We start from the raw sequence: 19,784 nt of genomic DNA, 5'->3' as shown, positions 1-19,784 counted from the left end.
GACTCCTATAACTACTTCTGACAAGAGTGATGAAGCACTTGTTAAAGTTGTAAGCTTCCGCTGGAGTTAGAAACCATTAGATATAAATCTGTGTAGAGGAAAATGGACAGAGACACCGAGCGAGGGCAAAACAGCGGATGAGATGAGTGAAAAGGCGAGACAAAATGCGCCTATGGTTGAGACATGACAGATCGAAGAGAGCGAAGAAGGAGGGAGGGAGAGAGGGAGACAGAGAGAGAAGGGGGAGTGAGAGCAGCTAATGATCTCCATCTGTCTTAGGAGGCTGGGAGAGAAGAGCATCGTTAGGCTTTTGGAATAAGGGGAAGCCAACAAACACATGATTTGCAGATCTCACTCTGGCACCGTCTTATGTGACTGGCTTCATTTGAGTCATCTGGTAAATCGTAGCTTAGAGCCAGTTTAGACCATCAGTGGTGTCATGATCGCTGGTCTCCAGTAAGAGTGCTTGTGTAACAGTGTGTTGGTTCACCGTTTCTATGCCAGTGTCTATTTAAGGCCTTCCTATGTTTGTGTGTGTGAAAATGTGTGTCCGTTTAGATGTAGGTTTGTGTATTTATTGACTGTCCCTGTGTCTTGTTCTTATGATCGCCCATCAGACTGACTCTCTAATTACAATTTGGCAAAGGCTCGACACACCCTATAGGGGCGCTAACATTAAGGAAAGGGGGGGGCATGTGTGTGTCCACTCATGCTCAAACACAGCGTGTGTTTGTCTTTGGCCCCAAAAATGTTTTTTAATATATTGGAGGGTGTTAACGTCCAATATGTTTTTCATTTTCAAAAACAAATGATGGTGTTTGTCTATGATCTGTGTAGATCCAGGTCAAGGCCTCTTCCGGAATTGTACATGTGCACATAGACAACTGGACTTTCTTGTGTTTCTTGTAGATGTCGTCGCTCTCATTCCAGAAGCTTCTTTGTTTTTAACTGAATAATGGGAAGTTTCAGGCATTCAAACCTCTGTGGGTTTTTAAATGTGAATGTAAATGTTGAGAGTTGTTATCTTACACACGCTGGTCACTGGTGCATTCACTATAGCGGACATGGGATGACGATAGCGAACCCCAGCGTCTAGCGGATGCGGACACTTTGAATTCGCCTATAGACCACCTCCTTTGTTAAATGAGGGTTTTCTCTAGGTGGACAAATATAGCCTTTTTCACTCTGTCTTCTCTGGCCAAAGAATGCACAATCCTCATGTGAGTGCCATTTGTCTTTGAGGTGTAAGTGAGCAGATTGAGGTTTTATGATCGGATGTCTCCATCGACAGGAAGCCATCGCTTGTTCGTGCCTTCCCAAATAAAGCTGTTTGATTGGATGACTATTGAAACTATGGCTTAGATTGGTGAACCATGTGAAGGCTGGTTACATTTTGTGGTTTGGGTTAAAATAACTTGTTTGCTGAGGTACCAGAAGCTTTGTTGTCTGCTGTATTAAAGTTTGATGTTTTGTTGACCCATGAATCCAACCAACTTTCTTGCTTGCTCTGCAATATCACCTGACTTCCTGCTTCGTTTCCATTTGGCCGCTTTAAGTTTTTGTCACTTGAAAATAAACATATGTAGTTTCGAGGCACTCACCGAAGACATCTTTTGCTTTAACCAGCACCTCTCAGTGCGTAGGAGTAACTGTTTGAAACAGTCTCTGCAGTCGAATGGACGACAGAAAGAAGATAAATATCTTATGTAAGAAACCCTATAAAGAAATTCCATCAACAGTGTTCTGTTACTTTTTTGGCTTAGTTTCCAACGCAGTATCTCTGGATGTTTCTCGGATGGAGGTGTACTCCTCCAGCTTTGTGCTGATAGACATAACAAAAAGAAACTGGCAGCGGGCGAGTTGTCTCACTGCTTTTCCATCGCTGCTGCTCAGCCTCCCCTCCCCTCAATGAAAGGTGCCTGATGTCAACATGTCCTCATCAGCTTAGTCTCCCATCACCACCTGTGTTATCTGAGCAAAAATCCATTTTCTGCCCTATCGAAAAAAGAACCAACATCGTGCCAATTAACAGTTAAGCCGCTCTTAGGGAGATGTAAAAATCATTTGGTGGGCTGTGAGAATCCGCTCTGCTGACAAACAGATCTGCCTCGTTCTATAATGACACATTCTCTGTGTTCACTTGTTTTGTTTTTTTTATCTGTAAAGCTGATTTTTAGTAATCTTTTAAATGATGAGTCCAAAATGTGGAATTTCTCCTGAAAAACAAAGTTTATTTAAATCCTGCTCAGACCTTCCAGAGACAACAGATCAATACAGACAGTAGAGGAAATACTATAGGACACTTTATTAACCTGTGACACAGCTTATATGATCCTAGACTCAAATCTATTCTAATGAGAAATATTAAAGGAAGATAATAAGCCATGTTTATGTTGTTGATGACGTGATGCACTTTCATTCATTTAAATTTTGAATTTATCTTTATTTTACCAGAAAAAAATATATCAAAATCGCTTTTTAAATTACACCTGGCTAAGCAGGTCGCACTAAAATATTGTAACAACAGTAAACAACCATAGACTTTATGGAAAGATGAATGACATGACAGCTTGCCAAAAGTGAAGCTAAGGCATCTTGATCGCCTCCTGGTGGCTGGCTGTAGTATCGGTCATGAATCATACCTCCTCCATGTTAGATGTTGGGACATGGACCAAACTAAAAAGTCAAAGTACAACATCACGATTGACAGCTGAGAAAGGGCCTCGCTACTTCAGCTCCATCCTCGATCACTACTTCGCAAACTGGCTCCAAATGCACAAGATAGTGGTGTTTGTATCCAGTGTATTTTAGCTTTATTTCTGGATCGTGGGAGGAAGTGGAGACACATTGTCCATCTTTATATACAGTAACAGACTATAGTTCACAATCTCCAGATAAAATGTCATAAGTGTACGATGTATGAGTTAAACAAAACTTCAGCTTATCATTTGTATCCAATTCAAAGAATAAAAATAGTTATGGATTGCAGTCTCAGTTATATCTCTATGCACTGCTTCAGTTTCTTTATTATTAACCAAGGTAGACATTGACGTATTATCTCACTGAGTGAACATTATATTTCTGCTTTTTATAATAAATATTTGACAAATGGTTGTTGTGCAATTCAGAGCTAATACATATAATAATGACATGTCCAACTTAGATCCCCGTGTTTTCAGTCATCTACATACAGTACACGTGTTTTCTTCGATAAACACTCAATAATCTCATATTCATATCCTGCAGAGTGCAGAGGAATTACTGTATTGACACATATTGTCTTTGTTCTCTATGTAACTGTGTCCGTTAATCACACTGTGCGGAGCTAAGGATAAACAGTGGATTCTGCGAGCTGCGATGTTGCTGTGGAGATGGGTCAAAGGGTGCTGATGAAGCAGATGGTAGTGAGGTGACCCTGCAGGCTGCCTATCTGCTCCTCAGTTACTCCATGTAAATCTCAGCCCGGTGTGTGTCACCCCAGGTATTCTGCTCTCCTCCACCAGTGTGTTTGCACACCTGGATGGACCCCAGGCTGGTATACAGCAAGGCAAATAAAGCAGACACGCATACACACAACCTTCCAGTTGGATTATACGCTGTGCATGCTGATTGTAATGTGCCAGGCCTGTGTTAATCCTGTCCCTTGGGTGTGTATCCACCTGCTTTGGCTCCCCCCTGCAGTTGACTGGGTTAGCCTCGTCCTGCTGCTCTGATGGAGTAACAGAATGGACACCGAGCCACAAGGGCTTCCCTCAGAATTGCCCACAGAGATTGGCACTGATTACAGAGCTAATCCTCGGTCATTGCCTTCTGTAAGACTTACTGCTGGATGTGTGGATGGTCAATGTCTCAGCTGAAACCGTTTCTCTGTATTTCTCTGTCTAATGTCTCGTGTCAACCTTTTTGAGTCCCCCCCCCACCACGCCTGCCTCTCTGCATGAGCTCCACGCGTCGTATTTATTGTACATTTTATTCTTTTATTTAGCAGGAATTACTTCTTTATCGCCGCTCCACCGCTGGGTTCTGTTATCTGAGGCTGACAGGAAAGTGCGTATTGTGTGAGGCAGTGTTTTGCACCTCGCCTGAAAGATTGTGGGAACGCTTGCAAGGATCAGCAGCCTGTGAACGCAACAGAAGCGCGTGTAAATGTTTGCATATATGCATCCGTGTATGTGTGTGTGTGTGTGTGTGTGTATGTATATGTGTGCATCCATTTGTGCGATACCAGGTAACAAAGGTGTATCCCATTTTCTTTCTCTTTTTACACTGGCAGAAGTTAAGCACTGTCCTGCATTATTGAACATGTACACGCTGTTTGTGAGCTGAGCCCTAATGGAATAACAGTGTAGTGTACACTCTGCCCATTGGGAAACATTAAAGTTCACAGTGATATTGTCCAAGATACACTGCACAGACACACACACACATACAAGCTTCCAGGGAGAGGCAGAGGCACAAGTTGGGTGCAGAGTGTGGAGGAAAATGAGCTAAGAAAAGAATTGGCACGATTTACTGAAAGGTGCAAAAAAAAATAAAAATACAGTGTTGTGAGGCCAATTCGGGGACAGGAGACAAAAAAAAGGATGAAAAGATGACAAGGGGGAGAGAGAGCCACACTTCTTAGTGAGATAGAATAAAAGAAAATATCCCTCTGCGCCACAGAGAGAGAGGTTAAGAGTCAGAGATGGATGAAAAGAGTGAGCTGTTTTGCTCAGAGAAGCCACAAAGCAGATGGTGCTAAGCTGCACCCACACAAGAGTCAAAGATGAGAATCATCAGTCACAGCGCCCTCCGTTGTCCAACGCTATTTTTTCATATATTTTTTTTAAATTGTAAGTCACTGTTTTGCATTGTACATTTTGTTCCACCATTATGCTATAGAGTGAGTCTTTGTGTCTACGGCGCTCTCAACAGTAAAATGCCCACTACGTCAAGTTAGCCTGTTTGGCCTGGTGTTGATGCTTCGTGGAGGTGCAGAGCAGGACCCAGAGTGAGTTTGAATGACACGGACCAAGCTGCCTGGTCAAACCCCGAGATCGCACCATCCTCTGTCCTTTGCTTCATATTTTGCTTAAATATATACATTTATTTGTTGTTTTTCAAACTATATTAGTGATATAATGCTTGCCTTGCTTTTATGCACCAACCAGGAGTAGCACTATTAATTCTGTTGTATGTTTGTTCATTGAGTGCATAGGTCAACAGTCCCCTTATGAAACCACGTTTAAATTTAATAGATCCAGATTTCTATTTGGATCGGCACCAAATTACAAACATTTATAAATATCAGACCCCTAAACATCCCAAATTGTATTTTTCATAAAGGTCCTATGTATTCCGTTGAGAAATCAAGGACAAACTAAATAAATCTTGCATTTGCCTTTCGGTGTGGATCCAAACCAAAATTTAACGGGCTCTTCCCTGACCCAAATCACACCCCTCCACCGAGTTTCGTGGAAATCCGTCCTGTAGTTTTTGTGTAATCTTTCCTAAAATCAAACCAACATTTTCTTGGAGAGATGACTTGGCTCAACATGATGATACTTTAACATTGGACACCTGTTCAAAATTTGTTCAATAAGGAACCAACAAGTCTTAATCTGGCACAGCCCTTCTCTTTTATTTGTGTTCTCTTCTGTACTTACATCTTCCCCCTGTTTTCTCTTCTTTCTTTCTTTCTTTCCACTTAATATCCAACCAAGTTCCCACAGGCAGTGTTGTCCAGTGCCTGCTCATGAAACAAACAGACCTTCTCGCACTACATGTGGTTTAGCCTCCTGTTTATTCATAATCATCTGAACCTTGAATTACATCACGGGCGGACACATCCTCACATGCTCTGTTACTTTGTGTATCCTCGCGGGCACGTAACACTGAGACGATCACAATCATGCGGCGTGCGCTTCGTCTCTCTCGCACCTTGTTGCCCGTCCTCTCCCATAGTATTCAAATCAACACGGATGAGTGCGCTCACTTGCCCGGGTTTTGAACATGCAGATTTGCCTCCTCACTTGCACACAGGCATAATTCCACCCTGCGCCCACTGTGGCGTTCTGCTGGGTCTTCTGTTGTCTTTGTTGTGTAACTATATGGTGCATTCAAAGAAGAAGAAGAAATAAAACAGGCTGCTGTAGAGCTGAAACAGTCATATCTCATAATGTAACGTAACAGAGTGCAACACAACATATGTGTCACAGATCCCTATGGAGTTTGTGGAGCAATGATTGGGGCGTGTGTGTGTGTGTGTGTGTGTGTGTGTGTGTGTGTGTGCGTGTGCGTGTGTGTGTGTGGAGAGAAGCAGAAGAGAGAGATTTTATCAGTTCTGTACCTGCTTTATCAAATTACTTTCATTTCATTTAATTAAATCCACAGACAAAGTCAATGCTGTTCATTTCAGCGATGCCTGCCTCATATCAGTCATCAAATTCTCGCTATATTTTTTTTCTTCTATGTACAGCCCATGAATCTGAGTATGGATTACGTGCTCTTGTGTTCACTGCACACGCGTGTCTGTATACAAGCGTTTTCATTTTTCATCACTCGACTGTGATGCGCAGGGGAGACCATTAAATCCTGAGGACACCTCTGACTCTCGCTCTCTCTCTGTTGTGTAAACAATAGTCCCATAAAACCGCTCCTCATTCATTTCAAACACTCTTCACATTCCCTGACTGTTTAATTGACGCTCTCGCTGTTAATACACTGCGAGTTATTCTGTCAAGCTGCATAAAATATCATCATTGTTGAGAGTCTGAAAAAAAAAAAACGAAGACAGACTTAATGAGGCAGCATTTTAAGAAGAGAATAATACATTATTGTATTGTGGGTTGATTAGAATACAATTTTCTTAAATCTTTAAACCTCCTTCAAATTTTTCAGCAGGCATGTGATGCGAGGTTATGATAGCTGTTAATTATCAAGTGTCTTTATACAGGTTATTTATTCGACAGATTACATTGTTTCAGGGGTTTCACTGTGTGACTTTATCGGCGGAGGTACGCACTTCCTGGGCTTTTATTTCAGCAGCCACTTGAAGTCTGACTCAAGAGGATTCTCTGACTAATTGATGTGGAGTTCCAGTAAACGGCCTGTTGAAGTTTGTGAGGGCAGGAAACCTGAAGTCAGGACAATAGTCAGATTATAGGATCAAGCATTAACTGTCCAAGATCTGTGGACACAGAAAGACCTAACCTTAACCTTATCCTTAACTGAAACCTTAACCCTGACCTTAAAACATGTATCCACCTTAAATTGAAGGATTCACATTATGGGGAGTTGCATTTTGTCCCCATAAGGAAGACAAGTAACAGATTTAGGTCCCCACAACATGAGTAATACCTGGACCACACGCACAAACACAAATGCTCACCCGCTGAGAAAGTCGGATAAACCTCCAGCTTTCAAAAACACATTTTCTCCTCATTGACTCATTGTCTCTGTTGGTGTCTCCATCTCTGTATCACTCACGTAATTCTTCCTCTTTCTTTAAGTTTTCTCATTCTACTTATTAGGTAATGAATTGTTTCCATTAGTCGGCCAACATATGCCGCAAGTGAGCAAGGAGCTGATTTGGCTTTTAATTTCCTCTTTCATGTAGTTTTACAAAGATATGGATTATGAGGCCTCGCAGTGGGGACCCTTACTTGCACAGCACGATCGCCGCCATGTTTCATGATCAGACTGTCTCTTAAAGAGCTGCTTTGTCAGAAAAACTTAACTGCCCACTGTGACAAAAGAGGCCAGTCGTTCACTTACGGTCATGATAGCCATTTAACGATGCGTGTGACCATGATGCAGGAACCTGTCTGGACATATTTGCGGTGATGGAACGCACTCTCCTGTTGCTTTGATGTTGAAATATTTCGGTGGTGCCATAGGCAGAGGTCTCAGAGAGCACAACAGTGGTGCACAGTGGGGAAGCGTGATGTGGTTCAGGATGAATATAATTGCTTTTATTACCTCACTCTGGATGGAACCATGCAGCTCCCTGCTCAGCCTCTCTCATGTGGGAAACGGTCAGAGCTGGAATTGAATTCCGTATACTCAGAGGTGACTTTATAAGGGAATCATACAGGACGGTTATTGCACCATCACGAATGTAATGAAACTGACTCAAAGGTGACAACAGTACAGAAGAAGGTCACTGTTAATATATGGTGATCTCCTGCGGTACAATATAGGAGTTCGCCAGCCGTAGAGGAGAACTGGGACTTCTCTAGTCGAGCTAAGCAGTCTTGGGAGACTCAAGGACTTTGTGTTTGCTGGAGACTCCTTCTATTTTTTCCTTTCTGCTCTGTGCTCGACTGCCTTTGTTGGTGAAATACTGAAAACGTTTGGGAGCCAATTTCCTGAGACCAAAGGACAATGCGGCCCATTGTTCACGTCTTCACGTGCGTGTGCACGCTTGTTTCTGGATGGATGTGTGTGAATGTCCGTAACTGTGTCGTGCCCATTTGTATGCCTGAACGATAAGCGAGTAGGTACCTGCGCACCCGCATGCAGCACGTGGAAATAATTTATACATTTGATTTGTTCTTAGTTTCACCTTTGTTTCCAATTTGCCAACGGCATATTTCTTTCTTGCAAATCCCCCTGAACCGACCCCCATTAATGAGACGACTAACAGAAAAAGCCCAGTGATCCAAGTAGCCCAGCTCCATCCTTAATTCATTAATTTGCTGTTTCCTTACAGTCAGTCAACCAGAATAATCCATCAGGAGAGTCCAGTGAGCTTTTCCGCCACCAAGCATAAATGGGATTGTGGCTGACTGATCACAAAGCTTATATCCACTCTTCAGCATGTATGCACACACATACTGTACATGGCTTGACTTGGTCTCTCCTTAATAGCGCTGGAAACCTACTCTTAGCCAAGCAGGGAAGTTACTTCATACCAACTGTCATGTGTCAAACGCTCTTAGCCTTTGAAAACACCAACCCAGCCATGCTCAGGATTGCTTTTAACGTTACACAACCTACTCTATTTTCACACAATTAGACATAAGCACAATCACTTTCCACTCCATACGTCACAATGTCTGCAACTTCACACGCAGGCGCCATCACAAGGCAGAGGAATGCAGCCCCACTGTCATGGCATCAGGTTTACTGCAATACTTTGTGTCACCTCCTGAAATGAATTCAGCCGAGTTTGCTGCAGAGAATACACAATGCCTCTGCCCTGAGGATACGTGTAGTGTACATCAAAGTTTTATACTGAGTCACTGATCTAATGGTATGCCTCCACAAGCACACCAGCCCGTTCCCCTGCAATAATACATGTCAAATCAAATACTAATTAAGAGACACTTGCTGGAGTTTATATACATTTCAGCAACTTCAGCAACAGCACAATTTCCATTTTGCGACGTTAAATGCTCTTGATATATCCTCCAATTTCTGAAATTGTGAGGGGCTGTGTTTTCAGGGTCGATCGTTAACTTCGGGCCAGGGTTGGTGGTTTGAATCCATCCATCCATCCATCCATCCATCCATCCATCCATCCCTCCCAGCTGACAATGGATGAGAGGGAGGGTTCACCCTGGACAGGCTAACAATCAGATACAGACCCACAGCCATTCACATTTACTCTTACGAGCAATTAAGAGTCTCCGATTAACCTCCCGCCGTCGAAAGATATGGAGGCCCCATGTTTGGAAGCCGGAGTACTTGCAGAAAACCTACACAATCACAAACATGCAAACTCCAAACAGAAAGACCCCAGCTCGGCTTGGCTGTAAAACCCTCCTGCAGTGAGGCGATGACCGAATATATTGTATCATTTAGAAATCAGACACATAAAACAGCCACTTCCAAGTGAACAGCTCATCAGATTTATTTGCATGTTTAATAACCTGTTTTGTCTTTGGGTTTTTTTAATTCAAGACTTTGCCTGCTAATGAAAAGAAGAGACTCTCGTCTTTGTGAGGAGTTGCTCCCAATCCTCCACGTTTTAAATGGTGCCCCCCCCTCCCAGCCGCTCGGCACCGTGATAATTGATGTATTTCCCATAAAGGAGTGGTAATTAAGATAATGAGATTTTCAGAAGCAAGCGTTGCATGCCAAAGTGAGGGGGAGCATGTATCTTGACTGGTTCACTTTAGCTTTATAAATTTGCCTTTCCCATCCTCTCTCCTGCTTTATTCTCTTCATTCCACCAGCTCCGCGTCTCCGTTGACGGATGTCTGCCTCCTATCTGTGCTCTCCTTACCACATCCGCTTCCCCTCTCCACTCCCGTCCACAGCTTGTCCTCATTTGTTTGCTTAGTGCATAATTAGCTATAGGATCACCCATTGTGTAATTATGTATAGCAGTTTGATATGTAATTAAAATTGTATCAGTATCCAGTGTAATTTGCGCTGTGTGATTACCTATTAACAGTGCAAACAGTTGTGCCTAAAAGCCCGTGACCGCCCCTCTCGTAGATGTCACTGTGCTCCTCTGTCACTATTTACATACCAGCAGGTGCTTGATCTGTTCTGACTCCGGCACATGATAAACACCAACACTTTGTCGCCATCGCCTCACATGAAAACTTCTTCCTGACGTCCCGCGTAATTGTTCAATAAGTTATTCAGTCTTAAACCAAGCGTTGTACAAGACCGGGCACTTTCCCTTCAGACCACACACTTTGTGCCGAATGACTTAGTGCAGCAACATAACGTGGTTTGTTCGTCCCAAATACAGACGCCAAAACAGAGCAGGGCTTTCAAGCAGCTTGTTAGAGAGGTCTTATAATAAAGGAGAAGAAGGGGGCTTGTGAGGACACTCTAAGGAAACATCTTAATGAAAGCACTGGGCTACAAACTGGCCTGAATACGCTGCCTTTGCAAATTCACCACTGAATAATTAGACGTGCCTGAAAGGTCTGCTGTTTTCATCCGATAAAAAGTTGTTTTTTTTCCCACAGATGCTTCAGGAAGTGCAGAGTTAGTGTTAGTGCCTCGCTCTGTGCATATGAGTGTATGTGCATTTTGTGTGCTTCCTCTAGTTTGTGTCTCTGCAGTGTGCTGCTGTGCACATGGTCAAAGGTCATACCCTTCTTATCTGACCTAAAATGTAAAAATCTAACGCATAGAGTTCTTACCATGAATAAATACATTCACTATACAGAGAGATGAACCCAAAGGCCTAAATACTCTTCTGTACATCCAACCTATTTCACTCCAGTCAAGTCCATCTCTTTATCTGGCCTTGTCGGCACTGTTGTATAATTATAATGGTCAAGTTCTGCATTTATTTTAATGCAGAGGAAGAAATCCCAAGGTCTGTGAAGGAAAAAAACATGTTGGGCTTACAAGCATTGAAACGTGGGTTATAATGAGCTTAACATGACCTATTTTCCCCATGATGTAATGGTACAGCAATAAGAAATTGTGCTGAATAGATAACCAAACATGCCAAATTCAAACAATGTTAAAATCTGCAGAAAAGGGATATGTAAGTGGACTGATTTTCTTTTTTCCTGCTATGTAAAGGGGAGCAACTATAGCTCAGTAACTTTGAAGCTTAAGTCTACAAATATAATCCAGTCTGGTTTTATTGGTTTCATTAGTTCCATACGAACATGTTTTAAAGTAGTGTTTTTCCGTTAAATATCAAAATAGATATTGTAAAAAATTGTATTTTATGTTAAATACAATTTTTTAAAATGTCCATAAGAACCTTAATGCATATAATTAAAATAGTGGGAGAAGTTGACTTCCTGGTTAAAAAATGATGTGACTTCCAGTTGAGAGGCATTGATTGGTGCATTCATTCATCGGACATCCACTGTTAAATTAAATCAATTAATATTATATAAGTTCTCTTCATCAACCCTGCTTTTCTTTCACAAAGCATCACAGTAGCAACTAGAATGGCACTCACATACCTCCACCAAGGCCCAACAGTTCCCTCATACTAAACCATACCAACCACACATATATCTGCGAGATCTGGATTTTCACTCAGATAGCAGTCACATAAATATGCCTGATTTAAAAAAAAATATCAAGTTCAATTAAGTAATTACAGAGAAATCAACAAAAATTGTTGCAAAAATCATTATCACACAATGTTAAAAAAAGTAAAATAAAAAACCCTGGATCCGCTCCAAAATGCAATAGGTTCTTTCTTAGCCCATGTCCCATTCTTTTACCAACTTTCATAGAAATCCATCAAGCACAACTTCCGTGGCGGAGGTCATAATGTTCACATGGCGCTGACTAACTTTCTCAACGATGTTTGCTCCGAAGTCCAAAGTTAATATACTCAGAAACACCAGCTCTAAGCATGTGAGCTAATTTAAGCTCGTGAGCAACACTCAAATAGAAGTAATAAAGAAGTCACACGTGATCTGGTAGAAACATATTTGCATTCTGGAGTTTAGAGTAGCTCCACCATAAAATATCTGTGTGTCAACATGCAAGAATAAAATACACATACATGTATGAATAAACACAAGAGCACCCTCGGCTCTTGTGTTTATGCATATTTAATACAATACATTGACGGAGTTTGTTTTAATCCTCACACAAACATAACCCTGCTGGGAATCTTTGTGTCCTTCAAAAAAGACAGTTTCATCTTTCTGAGCGAGAAATAAAATTCCACACGGCCTCAGCATTCATCACCCCTGTGTTACTGTTGAGTCGTGTACATACTGTACAAGACCCACTTTCTGTTTACCTTAAACCTTTAACCCTGACGAGTGCAGTCTTTCTCCGGAACACACAAACGCTTTTAACAACAATGAAACCGCCGAGTTCCCCAGAGAAAGGACTTCAGCGGCAGGTCTGACATCCACCGTATGGATGATTAGCATCATTAGAGCATCAGCTGCTCCCTCTCACTCACACACACACACACACACACACACACACACACACACACACACACACACACACACACACACACACACACACACACACACACCACACATGATGGCTCTTAAAATACCTAACACTCATGCAAATTAAATGGTGGCTTGTTCGGGGACTTATTTATGATTCTAAGTAGGTCAGATGAATGGAGACTAAGATCGAAACACTAGAGAGCAATGTGTCTGCAAAGAGCAAGAAGAGCGTTTGTGTATTTTCAATAGGAGGTCGGAGATAACATCTGTCTGTGCTGTTTGCTTAAATGCTAACAAATCAATGTGAAGCAGTGGGGGGGTGGAAAAGAAGAATCAAATTAGCACAATCTTTTATTCTCACTCCCCTTCTTCTTCAGTGACCTGTTGTGTTGGTTTGTCGTGTGTCATACTTAAATTGTGTCTTTTCTCCCTTTCAGCTCCTCTGACTGACAAGCCGCCAAAGATCCTGTTTCCCTCGGAAAGCAAGATTAGCAATATGGAGCTGCAGCTAGGTAAGAGCATCATGGGATTTCCCTCAGCCGCAATCACCACTACTGCGTTCATCTAAAAATGATGGGGTGACTTTTCAAAATCCCCCTCGACACACCTCCAGGCAATGAGCACGGATTGATGATGGCACTTTAATTTGCTGGAGAAACAGACAAATACAAGAAACTATTGTGAAAGTGTCTTCCATATATGCAAATGGTGGGTGCTAATGTCCCGAAGGCTGTTTTGTCAACAACAGCGAGCCCATATGGTGCCAGGGTTCCATACGCTGGCTCGCCACATGGACAAGCAGCCGCTTTCTGCTGCCGTTGTTTGTCTTCTTTGACTCGGGGTCACGTTGGACCTATCGTGTGTGCATACGTGCGTGAGTGACCATATGCATGTTTTGTTTGTTTGGGGGGTTTTTTCTCCATTTTTTCTTCCTGTGACAGCATATTGCTTGATTTCTGGGCACAGTCCGCTGTCCACATGGTGCTCTGCGCTCTGTGAATGGCTAATGTGTCTGTCATGGTGAAGCCAATGGGACAAGACTGAGAGGTCTGGAGCGCAGAGACAGACTGGATGAGTGTGTGACAGATGGGGAGGGGGGTGAGGATAAAAACAAAGAAGGTGCAGGGATTCACTGAGCAGATACCTTTTGTCTTCTGTCTGGTGCTTCGCATGCTGTCGGAGCTCAAGTATTGTTCGTTTAAAATGCCTCCACAGTCAGCTGATCAAGAGTGAAAAATCACTGCTGTGCATAAACCGACGAGCACCCTGTCACTTGTCCGCATACCCATGCATGAACACAATGCAGGGAGGAACTTCATCTATTTGTGTAGTCTCCATCTTGATTCCATTGAGTTTTAGGAAAGGTTTTGCCCGTACTTTGAAAAGGTATTATTAGGTTATTTAAGTCTTTTGTTGTGGATCGGCAAGTGGGTTGAGGAGGACAAGATATCCTTATTTCAAATTTTAGGGGGCGTTCACACCAACCTTGTTTGGTCCGAACATTTGGACTTTTCATTTAAGTCCCAACCAAAGTAACAGGTGTGAAAGGTGCTTTGGAACACGGACCCAACCAACGGATCAAAATTTGGTCCAACCGAAAGAGGTGGTCCCCTGGGTCAAACTAAAGTATGGTGGTTTGTGTGAAACCTTCCGAATTTCAGACCAGTTCCAGGAAGTTAAGTCATCATTAAACAAGAGAAGAAGAAAAATAAGATTTTTTTGTCTTTGCCTCAAGCAACATAATGTTTGAACAAAGAGGACATTTATTTTGCTAGTGGCGATAATGATGGCATTGAAATTAACAAAGCCAATTTCACTATTTTTCTTTATCAAAGGAAAAGACGACTTTTCTGTACACTTCATTCAAAAAAGTTAGCGATTAGCTGATTTAACAACACGCCGGCGTCAGACCCCTCTTCAAGCCAATCAATGTCAAGTATAGTTAGACGCAGCCCAAATAGTTGATGACGACAGGACGTAAGTGTGCCATCCAAAAGTCTTAAGTACGCTCCCTGAATGACAATGTGAAACTAACCAAATCAAATGTAAACAATGAAACAAAGACATGAGGCTTGTTTCGGAACCTTTGTTCCTCCATGTGATTCCAAGCTGCGATTTGCGTCACCGCAGGAAGTGAATTCACGTACTGGAAGTGAATTAACAACTCTGGTATGGGTCTCCCAAAACATACATTTCCCACAATGCAATTCACTTTGCCTGATGAGTGCACAATTTCTCTACCTCCCAAGTCCCCAGTTTGTTGCAAAAAATGTGTCTCTAAGCCCAAACAACAAGAATCCAGGAGACAGATCACAATTATTTTTCTTACTTAACACAACTAGTTTCAGAGCCACATAAGAGCAATAAACTGTTTTCACAGCCTGATTAGTTCTCACTATGCCCTGTAAACTGATCTAAAAGCAGTGGAGCTCCTTTATAATATTATGCTACTTGGAGCTGGTAGTGCAGAAAGCGAGTCAATCCTGAGTGAGTGAGTGAGAGAGAAAGAAAAGCTATACGGATGATGTCATGTGTTGAGTCCCCACAGACTCCCAGCAGCATGTCTAAAGCACAGACACTGAATTATATATTTTACAGCGGGGCTCCATTTTGTGCGCTGAAAAGTTGTCTCTCCAGCCCCAGAAGAGAGTTTCTCTTTTATTTAGCTTTATTTATTTATTGTCCTCTTCCTTAATATTTGTTGAGTCATGCCCTGAGCAGCTTTATTGAGCAACATGGCAGATTTATAGCAGCCAGAGCGTGCACACGGAGAGATGCTGGTCACAGAGAGAGAGGTGGGAGAGGGAGAGATGGGATCCACTGGAGGCCAGTGGACAGGCAGTAAAATCAGAGCCGTGAGCAGAGAGATAAATCTGCAACACTGCCGGGGACACGTAGACCCACTTTATCTCCTCTGCTGCCCCCGGTGCAGGTCTCTCTCTCAGCCGGCTTTACACACCGCACACGCATGGAGACATAAATAAAACACGTGTTACATAAACTCTCACGGAAGCGACGCGGCCAGGATGTAAAGGAAAGTAAACGTGGATGAGGCTGAGAGAGGAACACCGAGGTCCATGAAATTGAAAGCAGAAAAGACTGATGGCATCAGAGTGGTCACGCAAGAGGGGTGTTTGAGATAAGGGGGAAAGAGAGACAGCGGCATCAGAGGGAGTTTGTCTTAGAGGAGGGTGTGTTGTCAGGAGTATCCCCTCCCCTGCGCTCCTTAGGGCTCTATGCATGTCTCTGCCCAAAGACCCATCATCCCTCAGCTCCAGACCTGTACTGAACTCCACCATATAGCAGTGTGTGTGTGTGTGTGTGTGTCTTTGTACAGTACGTCTGTGTGAGTCTGTGTGAGTCTGTGTGTGTGTGTGTGTGCGCCCGCTCCACTCATCACAAATGTACAAGGCTTCTGGGCTGCAGGAGTCCCCGGGGATGTGTGACTGTGCGAGCGCAACAGAGCAGCCCTGCAAATATGACTTTTTGGACAACTTGACATTTTCGATGGCGTTTCCAAAGGAGACAAAAATCAAGGTTGTGTAGGATGGTTTGGATTTTTGTCAGCCATCCAGTTTTGCTTTTGCCGGATTTACTGCTGTCCCCCAGTGGCGAGTTTGGTGCAGTCCACTTCCACTTCTTCCAGAATAGGAGGATGATTCATATTGCGGGGTTTGAATTTGTGTCTCTGTGCAACGGGAGAAACACACACCCTTGCACTATGTGACATATTACACATAGCTCCAAATTTAAAACACACACACACACACACACACATATATAAATACACACAGACACAGACACACACTTACTGACTTGATGTTGATTCCCTCAGGATGATTTGTCATGGATTCGCAGTCCCAGAGGGTGGAGAGATTCAACTCACGCTTACGCAGCACTCCACTTTGAGCATCTCTCTGTTAGGCTGTTCGTCAAACACAAACACACACATACACACACGCAGATATTCACACTCACCCCCACAGCTCTCAGGATGGGTAAGACACACACGCTGGCTGAGCAGTCCTCAGTAACCGTGGGATAATAGTAACTGATAGAGGATTTTACTGTCCCCCAAAGCCAGCAGATGGGTGCACTCTAGTGGAAAGGAATTAGAATCCATTATTTCAGAGAGCAGGAACCAACAGTACGGAATGGGCGGCAAGAGGGAGATGACTCTTAAACCCACTTCATTCTAACGTAGGCTGTGAAGAGGCACAGGCCCAGCCGTTGCACTCGAGTACTGACACCGCACACCGTCGATGCGCAGCCATCTGTAATAGACTGACACAGAAAGATGCCGACGTTGACGATTTTTCCTGGTGTTTTAGAAATATGTTGTTGGCAAGCTCAGAAGAACAGGGAGGCAGTGTGGATGTTCCACTCTGACCCTTACACACTCCTTTTCTTCACCTCCATCTTCGTCCTTCACTATTTGGGAATATCCATCTGCTGGACCTAACTACAGGGTTTTTATTTAATTTCAATTAAATCTCTTCAATTATTAGTCATGTAAATCCTTTCATATAAAGTTGACCTTTATTGAACTTTGACACACAAACCTCTTCGCTGACCGATTGCAAACCATCAGACAATAAATGAAACACACCTGGACAGTCCAAATTTTAGGAAGAGACCATGTCTGTGTCTGAAATCACACACTCATTCACTTACCTCTGTTTTACTATATAGGGTTTTCTATATAGGGCAACATAAAGTGAGCTCATCAGAAGGAGGAAAACGTTTTCGGACACTACTTTTCTCTGCGCTGGTTATGATGTCAATGTCACAGGATTATGACGTACATCAACAACAACTTCGGCCATGTTTAAATGTAGAAATAAAGTTAGCTGCCGCAGTTTGTGCTGTGATGCTCTGCCCTAACTTACATTTGTACGACAGGTCGGGCCGGTCCTGCTGCCCTCTCTCCTCTTGCAATGCATGATGGTATATATTGCTTGATTAGAGACCATCGGTTGTACACTTCTTTTTATGATGCATTGTGGGAAACAATGATTGCACCACATATGGTATGAAAAATGTCACTAAACATTCGGACAGCCCTACAACATGGTGAACTCGCTATACAGTGGACTATATAGTGATTAGTGAGTGATTTTGGACACAGCCCATATTAGCACAGACGTTGGTTTTATGTAACTCTTCTCTGCTGGAGTATGAACGTCCCCACAGAAGAGATGTGACTGTCAGTCAAAGTGTCTCTGTTAAAGACTGTATATAAAGATGGAGGACACATCTTCGCTTCCTCCCATTGTAAAACAATGAAGCCGATATATCTTGGATGCGGGTGACGCCATTTTGCACTTTTAGCGATATTTAGACCCAGAGTCTGCGCAGTAGTGATCGGGGGATGGCGCCGCAGTAACAAGGTCCTGCTGAGTCACACGTTCAATCACACTGATTGGCTGATTATGTCACAATGACGTGCTGATATTTTTGAATAGAAGATAAAACAGTGTAGCAGTGAGGAGGACCAGCAACACTGAAAGATATCGTCTCTCTAAATCTACTTACACTCTACAACGCCTCCCATTTCCTCCTCGTCTCCAACCCTAATTCTTATCCATGTTCTTGCTCTCTCCCTCCCTCCATCCCGCACTCTGTTTGTTCCAACATCCTTTTATCCCTCACCACTCCTCTGTCCTCTCTACCTCCACTATTGACCCAGTCACAAGATTTAAGGACTAATCATTGGGGATCTACTGATTTTCGCAAGTTGGTTGATGTGGTCAACACTTCTCTCATCACCTCTTTTCTCTTCTCGTCTCTCCTCTCCTCTTCCTCCTCCTTGTCCTTTTTCTCTCTTTTCTTCTCTTCTCTTTACCTCCTTTTCCTCTCCTTCTCTTCTTGTCTTCTCTCTCCTTTTCCTCTTCTTTCTTTTCTCCCTCTTCCTCTTTACTCTTCCTCCTTCTCCTCTTCCAGTCTTCAACACTAAAGACACCTAGCTGCGACTCCAGAAATGTCACCTTCCACGGTAAAGGGTGAAATTGAAATTGACATTGCACTGGAGACTTTCGAAAGGTCAAGGCAGAGTCACTTCACTAAATTACTCTCTCTCTCTCTCTCTCTCTCTCTCTCTCTCTCTCTCTCTCTCTCTCTCTCTCTCTATCTTGCTCTCTCTCTGTCTGTAACACACTCACTCTTTCACTCCCTTCACTAACTTCACATCCCATAAACAATTTCAAATGATTCCTTTCCAATAACATCCAGTGCGCTTCTTTTTGAATTTAACTTTTTGTAGTGATTGTCACCTCATCACATTTCTATTACATCCTGAGTATTGTGTGTTTTAAAACACAGTTGATATCATAAGGACTAGCGGCTCCTACGTATAACATCATTTCACAGTGTTCTAGCTTGTGGAACTTCTACCTAGGATGGTTAAAATATTACGGCTGAATCTCTATTCAGAAAATGATTGGGGCTTTTACTTCTGGGGCCAGAATAGCAGAGAGAAGGGACACAAAAGACTTTCTCCATTAATTTTTTTTGTGATAAATGACATATTTATATTCCAACACCAAGGAAAGAAAAAAGCCCCGAAAGGTCACACTGCAGATACGGGGGAACAATTTTTCTATGTCGTCATTCAATTTGGTCGCAGTTCCTTAGTGACCCAGCAGTAAGTAACCCGCGGTGACCAGTATGGTAACTAGTGTGTCAGTGAAACAAAGCTGAATGTTTAAGTGTGTGAACGGTCGTCATTAATCACTGAGTCTGGCCCTGAGAGCAGGAGGCTGTAGTATGATAAATGAACTAACAGCGTTCTACACATGCCTAACAGGAACAGGAGAGGGAGAAAAGCAGGGAAAGAGAGAATACACAGCGGACGAGACAGAAACAGGACCACATAGCAAACAACACCCCACTGTGCATCGCATTCAGCTGCTTGTTTATTGCTGCCTCGACATTACTCACTACAGCCAG

The 19,784-nt window shown here is 42.9% G+C and overlaps 1 protein-coding gene across 4 annotated transcripts in view; it reads left to right on the top strand.

Annotated features, from left to right (window-relative positions):
* il1rapl1a (interleukin 1 receptor accessory protein-like 1a) overlaps window positions 1-19,784 on the top strand; it is a 165,439-nt gene that overhangs the window by 99,733 nt on the left and 45,922 nt on the right. For all 4 annotated transcript variants that reach the window (XM_035175667.2, XM_047342482.1, XM_047342483.1 and 1 more), the window contains exon 6: window positions 13,274-13,348. In XM_035175667.2, coding sequence (XP_035031558.2) covers window positions 13,274-13,348 — 75 coding nt within the window. The remainder of the gene's footprint in view (window positions 1-13,273; window positions 13,349-19,784) is intronic.

The sequence above is a fragment of the Hippoglossus stenolepis genome, chromosome 13, assembly GCF_022539355.2.
Source record: "Hippoglossus stenolepis isolate QCI-W04-F060 chromosome 13, HSTE1.2, whole genome shotgun sequence".
Classification (NCBI taxonomy): Eukaryota; Metazoa; Chordata; class Actinopteri; order Pleuronectiformes; family Pleuronectidae; genus Hippoglossus; species Hippoglossus stenolepis.
The sequence above is the reverse complement of the archived record's forward strand: the minus strand, read 5'-3'. Positions and strand labels throughout refer to the sequence as shown.